This window comes from Drosophila pseudoobscura, chromosome X (genome assembly GCF_009870125.1).
Source record: "Drosophila pseudoobscura strain MV-25-SWS-2005 chromosome X, UCI_Dpse_MV25, whole genome shotgun sequence".
In the NCBI taxonomy this organism is placed as follows: domain Eukaryota; kingdom Metazoa; phylum Arthropoda; class Insecta; order Diptera; family Drosophilidae; genus Drosophila; species Drosophila pseudoobscura.
The window spans coordinates 2,464,403-2,478,636 of NC_046683.1; the positions used below are offsets into that span (position 1 = coordinate 2,464,403).

At 51.7% G+C, this 14,234-nt stretch overlaps 2 protein-coding genes across 4 annotated transcripts in view; both read left to right on the forward strand.

Annotated features, from left to right (window-relative positions):
* Positions 1-10,418, forward strand: part of LOC6902283 (chaoptin) — a 180,475-nt gene extending 170,057 nt beyond the window's left edge. For all 3 annotated transcript variants that reach the window (XM_033385612.1, XM_033385611.1, XM_015185874.2), the window contains 3 exons: positions 2,521-5,464; positions 5,657-6,234; positions 7,199-10,418. In XM_033385612.1, the coding sequence (XP_033241503.1) occupies positions 2,521-5,464; positions 5,657-6,234; positions 7,199-8,233 (4,557 nt within the window). In that variant the 3' untranslated portion in view covers positions 8,234-10,418. The remainder of the gene's footprint in view (positions 1-2,520; positions 5,465-5,656; positions 6,235-7,198) is intronic.
* On the forward strand, positions 53-895 carry LOC6902284 (uncharacterized). The gene has a single exon (XM_002133775.3). The coding sequence runs from the start codon at positions 133-135 to the stop codon at positions 697-699; it is 567 nt and encodes a 188-aa protein (XP_002133811.2). The 5' UTR covers positions 53-132; the 3' UTR covers positions 700-895.
* Positions 10,419-14,234: the final 3,816 nt, after the last annotated feature.

Consider the following 14,234-nt stretch of genomic DNA (forward strand, 5'->3'; position numbering starts at 1 on the left):
TGGCACGTTGAGTGGGTGTTTGGGGTGTATTCTCTGGCGAGGGGACTCCATAAATAGGCGGCTCAGCGAGGCAAACGGGCACCACTCCTCCGCATTCCGTTGAGAAGAGTCGTAGCCATCCCAATCCCAGCCATGTCCAAGCTTTGCATTCTTCTGGGGCTCGTTGTCCTCGTGGGGGCCATTGGTGTGGACGGCAACAACCGTCGTCCGCCCTGCGCGGGCCGCTGCACCCAGAAGGACCTGCTGAGCAGCCGGACCGTGTGCGTTCGGGACAGCCGCACCAACACGTGCACCAGGCTGCTGCCCTGCCGCCTGCGAGAGAAGAACTGCTCGCGGCGCGACAACGGCCTGGAGCCGGTGAAGCAGACTTGCGTCACGCGGTGCCGCAACATAGTCGGAGGCAGCGGCGCCTCCGGGCGGTGCGCTCTCCGTCTCCGCACCCCGGCGCCAGTCAGCGCCGACGGCAAGCGCGTAAGGGAGTGCCAGCAGCGTTGGTGCCTCGAGGACAAGGTCGCCAGCTGCTGGAAGAACCGCCAGGGCGGCTGCAGCGTTCAGAGCCGCTGCGAGGCCAGGCGCAGGAACTGCTCCAGGAAGCCCGGCAACCAATGGATCTCCACCGAGCAGTGGCGCTGCCGCGGCATCACCCAGGGCGAGAGTGGCCGCCGATGCCGCACCCGGCCCATCATCAACAAGTATTAGATCCCCACTAGACCCCACCGCACCGGATGGCCGAAATACCGAAATACCGAAATACCGAAACTGTGGCTGAAATTCCGTGAATCCGTAACTTATTTTTTTCCCCCGTTGTATTCGCTGTTCACTGTCTTTGAAATTCAAAATGTCCATAAATATTTCATAATGTGCCAACAATAAAAATAAATATCATTTTATGGCAGACCATTTTCTCCACATTTTCCCCCATTTTCCCGCATTTTCCGCTCTGCAGCTCCGCTACGGCTCTCTCTCCTGCACTTCTGGCCAGCCGGGCAATGACTTGGCCATAAATTTCGGTCGAATCGTGGCCGGGCCGGGCCGAGCCGAGCTGCGTCGCGCTTCCAAGGCGCCAAACGGCGCCGCGTCGCAGAGGTTCAATAAATTAAAATCGACTGCCATAAATTTCCGTGTCAGTACATTAATTAAAAGGCCGTTATTCGCTTTGGCCCCATGTCAGGTGACACTGCAGGCCCGCCCCTAAAATTGCACATTTCCTTGGGCCCCGTGGGCGACACTTTTCACGCCCACACTCGCCGGACAGCGGCGGACATTTCTGTGGAATTAAAAGAAGAACGAAATTCAGCATACAACATTCTGGCGACTTTGCTGTTTTTCTTGTGCCTCGCCTCAAGCCATTATTTGGAGTGCCTGCAACCTGCTCGGATTATGCATACAGTGACATTCCAATCCAAGAAGTGGCAGTCATAACTGCATCGGCAGCTCAGGAGCCCTTGCTGTGGAGACTCTGGGCAAAAAAATGCGCAAACAATGCAAAGGCAGAAGCTGCACTGCACCTCTGGCCCGGTCTCCGACCCCGCGACTGCCACTGCCAGTGCCAGTACCAGTGCCAGTGCCTTTCTGCTTTGCCCAGATACGCAAGCTGTGCAAAGTTTTCAATGATTGGCATCAAAAGCAATTTCGCGGCGATGCCAAACAGGTAAAACGGTAGAAACAGGTGAGCAAACACGCGCCACAAGCGAAGGGTGGGATGCCCCGGAGGGCCGCCTGTGGGGGGGCGCGCGCTTTTTAAACAGCATGCTGCATGGACTGCCCATGGGACTGCTGGTGCACAATGGCGGGTTTTAATTACAGATTTAGCGGGCAACAAAAGGCACAATCCAGTGGCACGACACAAAGGCAGCGCTCGGCGAAAGCAGAGCAGGGCAAACACACACGTGCCACAGCTGCAAGGTGTTGTCGGATGGCATACGTAATACAGCCAGCGACAGATACGATACGCCAGTCCAGTCGATGAGGCACGGATCCGCTGCAGGCGCTTAAGCATGCTGTAAGAGAATCAATCAGTAGTAGAAAAAATGAAAAGGAATGGAAAGGGTTTCGCGTCAGACCATACCGTTCTAATGAGCAATAGCAGACTCCTGTTGGCCTTGCCCTCGAGGTGTGGCAGGAACACACGCAGATCTCTTGAGTCCGCGTCTTGACTCGAAATATGGGAGTCTTTCAAGCTTTGAATTTATAATAAGTTACAAGAAGACAATCAGCTGTTCTTAAAATCGGTAATCGGTTCACCCCGCGCGAATGGCAAATGCTCGTTCCTGCGAGCATTGCGAATGGCCAAGGCGGAAGCGTCGCCATGACACTTGACGCGAACATTCCGCAAGCCGCTCTGTTGGCTCGTGTTGATTAATTATAGCCGTACCCTTTTTATACGAGTGCAGTGCTTCTTCGCTTGATTATATGTCGATGACATTTGTTTCATTTAATTTCGGACGGGTGTGCCCCCGAGGGCAGCCGCCCGACCATGGCCCCAGCCCAATAATAATTGTGTTGCTTTTTGCGTTGCAGATGCCGTCGCGGGCCCTCAGCTCGATGCAGAAGCTGACTGCCCTGGACTTTGACTACAACGAGATCGTGCGGATCGAGGACTACAGCTTCTATGGGCTGCGGATCACGAAGCTGAACCTCAAGGGCAATCGGCTGCAGGGCATGCCGGAGCACGCGTTCGCCGGCCTCGAGGAGTGCCTGCAGGAGATCGACGTGTCCGAGAACGGGCTGCGCACCTTCCCGATGATGGCGCTGCGGAAGCTGGACCACCTGCGCGTCCTCCGGCTGTCGAGCAACCGCATCGCGAGCTTCTACGGCGACATTCAGCTGGTGACGAACAACGCCTCCGCGGCCGCGGCGGCGGTGGCGGCGGCCGCCCTGCAGCTGCCGTCGCTGATCTTCCTGGACCTCAGCTCGAACCAGTTCGGGGAGATCGTGCACGACTGCTTCCGGGCCTTTCCGCAGCTCAAGACGCTCTCCTTCTACGCCAACCAGATCGAGCTTGTGCAGCCGGAGGCGTTCAAGAGCCTCAAGGAGCTGATGTCGCTGGACATGTCGCACAACCGCATCATCGCCCTCGATCCGAAGGTGTTCGATCGGAACAAGCGCCTGCAGACGGTCGACCTCAGCCACAACCACATCCATGCGATCAGTGGGGTCTTCTCGAACCTGCCGCAGCTGCGGGAGGTCTTCCTCTCGGAGAACAACATCCTGGAGCTGCCGGCAGACGCGTTCACCAACTCGACGAACGTCGACGTGATCTACCTGGAGGCGAACGCCATCGCCCACATCGATCCGAACGTGTTCAGCACGCTCTCCAATCTGGACCACCTGTATCTGCGCTCGAACTTCATTCCGCTGGTGCCCGTGACGCTGTTCGACAAGTGCGTGCGGCTCTCCTCGCTGTCGCTGGACAACAACGAGATCCAGGACCTCGAGATCGGGATGTTCCGCAAGCTGGAGCAGCTGCGGGAGGTGCGGCTGCACAACAATCGCATCCGGCGGGTGCGCAAGGGCGTCTTCGAGCCGCTGCCGTCGCTCCAGGAGCTGCACATCCAGAAGAACAACATCGAGGACATCGAGCCGGGGGCCTTCCACACGCTGACCAGCATGCAGCACATCAACCTGCAGGACAACCAGCTGACGGTGCTCGAGGACATCTTCCCCGAGCAGAACTCCTCGCTGCTCTCCATCCAGCTGGAGGCGAACTACCTGCACAAGGTGCACCAGCGCACCTTCCGCCAGCAGCAGCGCATCCAGATCATGTGGCTGCGCGACAACCAGCTGACCAAGGTGGAGCGCTCCTTCTTCGTGGACACGCCGCTGCTGGGGCGGCTCTACCTGAGCGACAACCGCATCCGGGACATCGAGAAGGACACCTTCGCCAGCCTCGCGCAGCTGAAGTTCCTCGACCTGAGCGGCAACCAGCTGAAGCAGCTGCGCCGCGACTACTTCGCCCCGCTGCAGAGCCTGGAGGAGCTCTCGCTCGCCCACAACTGGATCGAGGCCATCGAGGGCTATGCCTTCAACCGGCTGAAGCAGCTCAAGTCCCTCGACCTATCGCACAATCCCCTGGTGCAGCTGACGCGCGACGTCTTCCTGGACGAGCTGCCCCTGGCCACGCTCCAACTGGCCAACACCTCGCTGCGCAAGCTGGAGCAGAACACCTTCAAGTCGCTGCAGAACCTCAACGAGCTGAACCTAGAGCGCAACCAGCTGAGCCCCGCCGACATCCAGCGGCTGGACGTGCCCGGCCTGAGGCGCCTCCACCTGTCGCACAACAACTTCAGCCACGTGGGCATGGGAGGCACGGCATCGGGCGGCATCATGGCCGGGATGTTCGACAAGCTGCGCTCGCTGCAGCACCTGTCGATGGCCAACTGCAGCCTCGGACACATACCCGACCAGCTCTTCTCGCGGAACACGAACCTGGTGCGCATCGACCTGTGCGACAACCGGCTGACGCAGATGAACCGCAACATCTTCAGCGGGTTGAACGTGTTCAAGGAGCTGCGCCTGTGCCGCAACCAGCTGGTGGAGTTCCCCCACATCGCCCTCTACAACCTGAGCACCCTGGAGACGCTGGACCTGGCCCGCAACCACCTTACGTCCATCGACTTCTTCAAGCTGCGGGGCACGCTCAATCTGCGGCAGCTCGTCCTGCGCGACAACAGGATCAACTCGCTGAGCGGCTTCAATGCGGTGAACCTCACGCAGCTGGACAGCGTCGATCTGAGCGGGAACCTGCTGCTCTCGCTGCCGGCCAACTTCCTGCGCCACTCGATCAATCTGCAGCGCGTGGACCTGTCCAGCAATCGCTTCCTTCAGATCCCCAGCTCCGCTCTGTCGGATGTGTCGATACCGCGCCTGTCCTGGCTCAATCTGACCGGCAATCCGATCAACAAGATCTATACGGTTAAGGAGGAGCGGTACCCGTACCTCAAGGAGCTCTACATCTGCCAGACGAACCTCTCCATACTGACGTCCAAGGACTTTGAGGCCTTCCAGGGGCTGCAGCACCTGCATTTGGTCAACAATCGCATCACCCGCATCTCGCCCGGGGCCTTCAGGTCGCTCACCAATCTGCTGACACTCGACATCGGGATCAACGAGCTGGAGATGCTGCCCAAGGAGCGGCTGCAGGGCCTGCGCCTGCTCCGGCTCCTCAACATCTCGCACAACACCCTCAAGGACCTCGAGGAGTTCAGCCCCGACCTCGCCCAGATGCAGACGCTCGACCTGAGCTTCAACCAGCTGGACCGCGTCTCCAAGAAGACCTTCCGCAACCTGCACGGCCTCGTCGAGCTGCTCCTCATGGGCAACCGCATGACCGTCCTCTCGAACGACGCCTTTCGCTTCCTCCGCAAGCTGCATCTCCTGGACCTGCGCAAGAACTACTTCGAGCTGGTGCCCCTCGATCCGTTGCGTCCGCTGGAGACCAATCTGAGGACCCTACGGCTGGAGGGTGAGTAAGGCAAATCCCGTGACAGACTTCAGACCTTGAAGTCCCATGCCGATTGTATTAGAAAGTCCAGCGGATGAGCATTTGATGCGCTGTCTGGCCCTGTCTGGACCTGTCTGGCCCTGTCTGGGGTTGACTGGCCGGTTCGCACTCGTTTTTAATGACCGCTGTCATGGCCAATTTGTTTCGTTACAGAAAATCCACTGCATTGCAGCTGCGATGCCCAAAAGCTCTGGGAATGGCTACGGGATCATCGCAAATGGTCCCTGTCGACGGCCAGTGGCGGCAGCGGCGGCGGCATCATCGGCATCGGCGGCGGCGGCGATGCCATCAATTATCTGAGGTGCGAACACCCCACGGAGCTGCGTGGCAAGGTGTTTGGCCGCATGGAGCCGCAGCAGTTTTGCGATGCGCCGCTAATACCGAAAATGGCCATACAGGACATCCAGCCATATTCGGTGGTCGTCTCCTGGCAGAGTCGCGACCATTTGGGCCTCAATGGCTTCGAAATTGTTTACCATGCCACCGGTGATGGCCTCGTTCCCGGGCCAACGGACCGTGAACGCGACCGCGAACGGGATGGCGATGCCAATGGCAATGGCAATGATGACAGGGAGCAGGACCCTGACCGGGACATGGACTTCGGCCGCGAGCGACATCAGGAGCAGCAGGAGAGGGAAAGGGACAGGGACAGGGACCGTGATGAGCATGAACGGGACAGAGACAGAGAGAGGGACAGGGACAGGGAGCGTTTCCCCCTGGCCACGGATGAGGTGAGTTCTAGTTCGAGTCGGAGGTGGAGGTGGAGTTTGAGTTGCCCATCCCCATCCCCATACCCATACCCATTCCCTTTTCCATTCCCATCGCCGACTGACAAATTTCAAAGTAATTTGATGGCCGGAACTGTGGGCCCGTGTCCCTGATATCCTCGTAATTTTCTTTTAATAAACGCTTAATCAACGGACAGGACAGCACAGGGCAGGACACGGAGGAAGCGACAGGACTAGAGCCGGAGCCCACGGCCATGGGGCCTGTGGGGCCTTCGATTGGCGATAAAGTGCACAACTTTCTGCACACAAAATTTAATTTTGGCTTTCCGAACAGGACACGGACGGAACGGATGGCGGCACAGTGGCACAGTGGGACAGTGGGAGCGGCCACGGCCTCAAAGGATGAACATTTTAATAGTATAATCAAGTTATACGGATAGCTGGGCTGCCCCATAAGTCTTCATTCTTGCCAAACTAGTGTTTTAGGTTAATGCAATCGATAGGCTTTCATGTCTGGTTAGGGCTCAGAAAGTTCCATCGCCTCGGGGCCTTTAACCAAAAAGTATCTCAATCGAATTATGGGAAGCATTTCACAACAGGAGGTAATGCAAATATTTGCAGATTTCCAGGGGCAATAGGGCATATTCCGATGGTTGGTCAGATATCATTAAATTTTCTAAAAGATATCCTAAAAAAAACTATTTATAAGTGGTCTAAGAATTGGCATTGAAAGCCATCGCTGTGGACCACTGTAATCCGGGGATCCAGGGGATGGCAAACGCGAGAGATACAGGACAGGCCGCAGGGGAGATTTTTAATAAAGCGACACGCGGGCATCGACGCCACTGATGACGATGATGGGAATGGGTATGGAGATGGGTATGGAGATGGGTATGGGCATGGAGATGGGTGCGGCTGATGCGGATGACAATAACAATCTTGAAAACTTGCTTAATTTATTCCACAGATACACGGAAAGCGGCTGAACGGGACGGCCAGCTCCACGAAACTGACGCGACTGAGCCCCAACACGCGGTATCACATCTGCGTCATCGGGAGCGGTAATTGGCTCTCGGAGCCGCTGGCCAATGCGCTGCAGAGGCTCCACTCGAACGACTCGTCGCGGGACGAGGACCTGCTGGCCATGGGCGCCGTCTCCGTGCCCCTGCCGGAGTCGTACTCCCCGTACGGCCACGAGCAGCAGCAGTTGCAGCAGCTGCAGCAGGAGTCGCTGATGGAGAACAGCATTGTGACGGACCATGTGCTGCACGAGGTGCTCAAGAACTCGCACATCTCGGCCTGCACCGATGTGCAGACCCTGGACTCCACGCCCAGCCTGATCACCGACGAGAACGGGCTGTCCAGCAACGGGTTCATCCACTCGATCCTCACGCGCCGCCTGGGCCTGATCGTGGGCTGCTGCCTGGGCATCATCGTTTTCATCGTGATGATCTCCGTGCTCAGCTACGTGAAGCTCAAGAAGCAGCGCATCGAGAACGCCAAGCGGCAGGCGGCCCTGCCGCCCGAGTACATCTCGTACCGCCACTTCTCCATCCCGAACGAGGAGCTCACTCGCACGGCTGCGGCCGGTGGCAGTGGCGGGGCGGCCGCCGGCTCGGGCTCCGCCTCCGTATCGGCAGCCGTCTCGGGAGCCACGTCCAGTGGCACGCACATGTCCAGTGTGCCGAGCGGCATCAGCGCCCACATCAGCGGCACCAGCCTGAGCACTGGAACCGGCACCGGAACGACGACGACCACGGCCACCACCCCCATTGGCGGAGTGCCCCTGCCCATGGCCAAGGCGGGCAGCCCCATTGCGGCCCTTGCGGGAGGACTCGTTGTGGAGCCGGTGGCAGCAGCTGGCCACAGCCATCACGGACACCATGGACACCAGCAGCAGGCGGCGCAGCAGCAGCAGCAGCATCGGCAGAACAACGGCGGAATTGGGGGATACATGGCGGCTGGAGTGGTCCTCAACACGAACCACTTGAGCGTGTGCTAGATGCTCAAAAGAGTCCTGAAGGGTAGCAAATGATTCCAGTACCGTCTGGAACGAAAGGAACTGGAACTGGTACGAAAGGAGTGCAAGAATTTAGCTATATAAATCGAATCGGGAATGTTTTACCGAAAAAACATGTAAAACTATTGTTCTTCCTTACTTCCTTTGGTGTCCACTGAGTATTTCCCATTCCCCTGAATGACCTTCAGTCCATGAACTCAATTCTAGAAAGAATCAAAGAAATGCTTGGAAAAAGGATACAGCTTGGAATCCAGAAATCATACGAATAAGAAGGCTTAGCATAAGATAATGAGCGATGTCGATGGTGAATCAAACGAATCAATGAATCTCAAGAAAAAGAAAATTAAAAGGGAAATTAAAAGAGAAACAGAGAAAATATGTATGCCTCCCAAAACCAAATGAAAGCCAAATAAAATAGAGCTAAAACAGAGCTAAAGAAAGTGGAAAGAGAGATTACGAGAGAGAGAGAGAGAGAATCTAGGTTAGTGATAATCATGAAGATGCGTTCAACGTTCGGTTAGTTATGACAATTGAAAGTAGAGCAATCCAAGGCGAAAGGCAATGGAAGTGCAGTGGGAAGCAGCAAACAAGTTTTCAATGTAAATAAAATGGGGAATCAGAGCGAACTCCAAATGGCCATTAGAGTGCGAAATATATAATCGTAAATACCATTTCAGATGGCGGAAAATCAAACCAAATCCCAGAACTATCTGTAAGAATGAATATACACCCTACACAGACACATACAATACATACACACACACACACACACATACATATATACATATATATATAAATGTAATTGGAAAACCAGACATTTTTTTTGGAGCTAGATTTAGTGAATTGAAAATGAGGAAAGTTCTCTTTTCTCTACTTTTTTTTTCTCTAGCATCGCATTAAGTGGAAAAGCACTAGAGATGAGAGTAGAAGGAAATCAAACGGAGAAGCTAGCATAAAGAAAACTATATATGAAGAAGAATATTAACTAATTAACTATAAATTAAACTAATTTAAGTGCAGGGTCCCCCACTGCCTGCCCCGCCCCGCCCCGCCCAACCACAACCAACAACAATCCTTTGTGCTCGTATGCATATGCGCATATATTGTGGCCAGAACTCAAAGAGTTCCAGGCACACGAACAGTAGTAGTACTACGAGTATTTATACTTCTTGTTCAGTTACTTCAGTTTGCGGATTGCTTTCCAGTTAACTAACAAATTAAGCTTTAGTCGAGAACGTAGCGGAGTGGAGAGGAGTGGAGAGGAGCGGAGCGGTGGGGGCGGAGGGGGCACTTGGCCAAGTGAAGTGAAATGAACAGCTTGATGCAATAACAAGACAAGAGGCCAAGGTAAATGCTCAAGAATTTCTAGTAAATTAAGTGAAATTAAATCAAAACCCAAGAAAATGCCAGAAATGTTGCTCCCCTCCCACAAACACAGTACCGAAGGTACACAGACAGGAGGACGGGAGGACAGGAGGAGGCTTCAGTGGCAGTTGCAGTTGCAGTTGCAGAAATATGCTTTTGTGTATGCTGCATACAACTGTACTCCCTGCCCCTCTGGCCCTCTGGCCCTCTGCCACTGTGTGCTCGGGTTGGGGTGTTCTTGCCCTTTTCAAATATTTTAATATTGTTATATGCAAAACACAAGAGCAACAACATCGGAGGCAGCTACAATAGCAACTATAGGTACTACGTATGCATGCATGAACAACTTAAGAGCAAACACTAACAACAACAGCAAATACTCATCAAATGCAAATCAGAATCAAAAAATCGAACTTAAGAAAACAGCAAGCAGCAAACAGCAAACAGCAGAAACCGAAAAGAGAGAAAAACCAAAACGTAAATCATACTATTACAAGAAGACTTTCTTATGCTCTACAAAACGAAACCAAAACAAAAAAAAAAACAAGGCCAGCAGCAGGAGCAGAAGCAGCAGCAGCACTCTCTTCTCTAGTTCAATTGTAGGGCATTCAAGGCAGAGGCAGATACACGGCACAGTCACAGGCACAGGCGGAGGTAAATTAAAAGGAAGAGTAAAAGTAAAAGTAACATTTAAACAAACATACAACAAATACAATAAATGTAATTAATTGAAAACCAAATGAATATTGTACGGCAGCAAACACACAAAGTAAAATATTAATAAATGACAAGAAAACTTCAAGCCTGGTTTTCTTTTCTCTTTTTTCTGTTTTGCTGTGTCATCGAATGGGACCCCCTCGCATGTAAGTACCCGGGCCTTCTACAAAGTACCAATCATACACAAATTTATTCAGTATTATTCTTAATTGGTACAAGTGGGATTGGAAAATTCTGAGCCGAGCACAGCCGTTGCATCGGCCACTTGACTGTCGCCATCCATCTAAAGGGGTGGCATGCGGCTTGTGATTACACCCAGATCTACTTAAGCCACGCCATAACAACATCGTCTTTTAAGTAACATCCATTGGGCACAGTTTTCCCGAATGCAGAGCCACACTTGGAACTAGGTGTACAGTGTACATTCCCGCTGAGTATGCCACCTGCCGACAGTCTCTTTGGAGGTTTGTTGAGATGACAGAAAGCACAAAAAGGTTCAAGAACCTTGTGAAACATTTATTCAAAGATTATCCAAGTGGTGACCATCGCATCGACTGGAGGTTTAAAGTGTCTCTAAGTTTGGGCAAAAAAATCACATTAAAGTAAAGTAAAGTAAAACGGAAATGGTACCGTCTGATCCATTGGACAAATGATACAATAGTGTACTCCTGCAGCCCCCACACGTCCTGGAATATGTTCTATTCCTTACCTCGGCGCCACCAAACGAATGTCCGAGGGGCCTTCAAAAAGAAATTTATGACATAAATTTGTACACGGAACGTATGTTTTGTCATGTGGCCATTTATTGTCCGCGCGTCGCCATTTTCAGTGCACTCGTACATTTGTACAGACATATGTCCTGCCGCTGGCTCCCTGCGGCTCCACGCGACCACTCCGCTCTGGTCAGGCCGAAATTGGCTTTTTGTTCTATTTTTTGTTGACCCGAGGCCGAGGAGGGAGTTTTTTGTTTTGCAACTTTTGTGCATTTTCTGTTTGTCACGGGAGAAAAAAGTGCCAAAACTATGGCAAAAAATTGAGCTGTCATCAGGCATAAAAATATGTGTGTATAACAAACGGAATGACACTTGAAATGCGTTGGTTTGTTGGTTGGTGGCTGATAGGAGGTGAAAGGTGATAGTCCAAGGCCCCGCCTCCAAAGTTCGGATGACTACAAAATGAATTCGAATCCAAGGGATTGGATATTGGAGAGGCAAAAACTATTTGTTGGCAAGGATAATTCAGGTACTCTCGAATGATATCTTTAGTCCCAGTGCAACGACAAATGGGAGCAGAGATCTTATACATTTCAGCGGCATATCGGTTTTCCACAATTGATGTTAAAATAAAGTGACTCCAATGGATCTTTTATGGCACATTCCCTTTGGCTGGGTGCACGTTTATCTGAGGGAGGTGCTGTGCAGCCGCCGCGGGCAAATCCTTGCAAATCAAAATTTGGCCAATTCCCGACTCCTTTTCGTCGCGTCGCCTCTGCTTTGGTGCGAATATTTTGCGCGCTTCATTGATTTAATGGAAAAACTTTTCGCTCAGCTTTTCCTTTTCCTTTCTCTTTTTTTTTTTTGTTTGATTTTGATTTTGTGTGTTGTGTGTTGTGTGCTGTGTGCTGTGTTGCCAACAACCAGAACAATATATACGGGTGTGTACACATATTGCGGGAATATATACACACATATGTCCGTACGTACGTACGTATGTACATAAAGAACTGCCCACAAATCGACGCCCATAAATCGAATCGAATCGAATCGTGTCGTGTCGTGCGGTAGTTTTGGTATTGGTATTGGTCAGCAGTGCCGTGGATATACTCGTACTTATGTATATCATAAAAAATATTTTTTGTTGGCTTTGGCTGTTCCCTGGCCATCCATACGTTTTGGGCGATGCTGTTTATAGTAATTTTCAATAGTTTTGTGGTGTTCATGTGAGAAATATGTTTCGCACTTTTATTATTATTTTTTTTTTTTGCCTTTTGCCTTTGCCGCACCATTTTGTTGTGGCATAGCTTTCCATATGGCAGCTATGCGGCGGCTGTGATTCCAGGTTCGATGGCTATTTGTTATTGGTTTGTTTTTGCCGCGGTATTAAATGAAGAAATATGTGCGGCATATTTGTGGTATCCATCCAAAACGAGATCCAATGCCAGTTTGCAACAGTCATCTGTGCCTTCCATCGACTGCTGTTCGCCTCTTGTTTTGTTGGGAGCCTAAACCATAATCCTTCTGAAATGTTATAGCCTATTGAAAGTCTGAAAGTCCATCGTCATCGTGTTGCAGCCTGTACCAGAAGCGACTGTACCTGGACGAATGTCAGTCAATTAACTTGGATGAGCTGTGGAGCCATTTGATTATTTTCAATTAGTGCGACATATTTACAACTGTTAGAGTCCTGTTAGTGTAGGTACCACCGGGAGGCGACTCCCTTCGAATGGACATCAAGTGATGTGTCATGTTCATGTTCTGCAATTAAGCTGAAGTCCTACCCAAGACAGACACTTTTGACATCGTCCGTGGATGTTGATGCTGATGATGATGACGATGATGATGATGATGACAGAAACTCCACTTGTGGTCGCAGCACCATTTACCCAATTGAGAGGCACTATCTGTGTCCTGACAGCAGGATGGCAGGATGATGATATTGTCTTGAGCAGAGCACACACTCCACACTCCACACTACACACTCCGCACTCCACAAGGCAAGTGGAAAGTGGAAATTTTGCCAATTAAACTTTGTTTTAATTAAACAACTTACTTACCGTACTTACCCAACTACTTATTGTTGCAACTGCCACTGCCACTGCCACTGTGAGTGGCACAAGTAAGCTAGATTCGACAGCGTCTCCTACGGGCGGGGGGTGTCTTTTTGGGCAAATAGACATACAGACTGCCGGACAGACAGACAGACAGACAGACGGAGAGTCGCGTCAGCTTAGTGGCCCACTTTGCATTTTGGACTCGAAAGTCGACCTCAAATTCGTTGGTGGCATGGCATATGGCGGCTCCGATCGGCCACATACTTTTCCAAGCGACTGTTCCGCTCCGCCTACCCCTGTTCCTCTCTCCTGCCTCTCACTACTCCAATTCAGCGTATCATTATTTAACATTTTGCATTCGGTAGTGTAAACAGGGCTTAATCCTCCTCTGCGTGGAGCACGAAGCACGGGACACGCTCCACATGCAGTAAGCCGAATCTCAAAGTGTCTGCTTGTATGTGATGCTGCAACTCCAACTCCTACTCCTGCCGTTGCCGCTGCCGCTGCCGCTGCCACGCCGCCACTGGCATCCTAAGTTGCAATCGTGCTACAAATCCTGTTGCATATACACTGGCATGGCCTGGCGTGCCGTGCCACACCCTGTGTGGGTGGCTATGGGTGTGTGCCGCGGGCCTAATTAAAATTCTGCATAGCATTTAATGCCGTTGATGAGAAAACGTGCTCAAGACAGCGGAAATTTCCATTTAATTAAAATGTGCAACAAAAAAATGGAGAACGCCAAATGCCATATAAATAAATAAAATAAAAGAAAAGAAAATAAAATGCAAGATGATCAGGCCTCACCTGAAAAGTCATCCCAATTGGAATGTACGTATGTACATACATATGTACATACATATGTACATATGTATGTACCGCTAAGAAGTAGTCGCTGTTCCGAAAGATGTTTGCTCTGTAGCTGTCTAATGAATAGTTACATCATAATTTTTTGCGAAAATCGTGAAAAAGTGAATGTCCTTTTTTCTGATGGCAGTCGATTGGCAGGACTCTGCCGATCACAAAACGGCATGTCACGCCCCGATCGGCTGCCGTATTGCAGAGATATAGCGTACAGAAAACCCAGTATCTTAAAGATATCAATATCCGAATCTTCGGAAGGCTATAACTCTG

Bases quoted from the DNA above. Each gene is read 5' to 3' on its own strand.
- LOC6902284 (XM_002133775.3), top strand. From the start codon at position 133: ATGTCCAAGCTTTGCATTCTTCTGGGGCTCGTTGTCCTCGTGGGGGCC.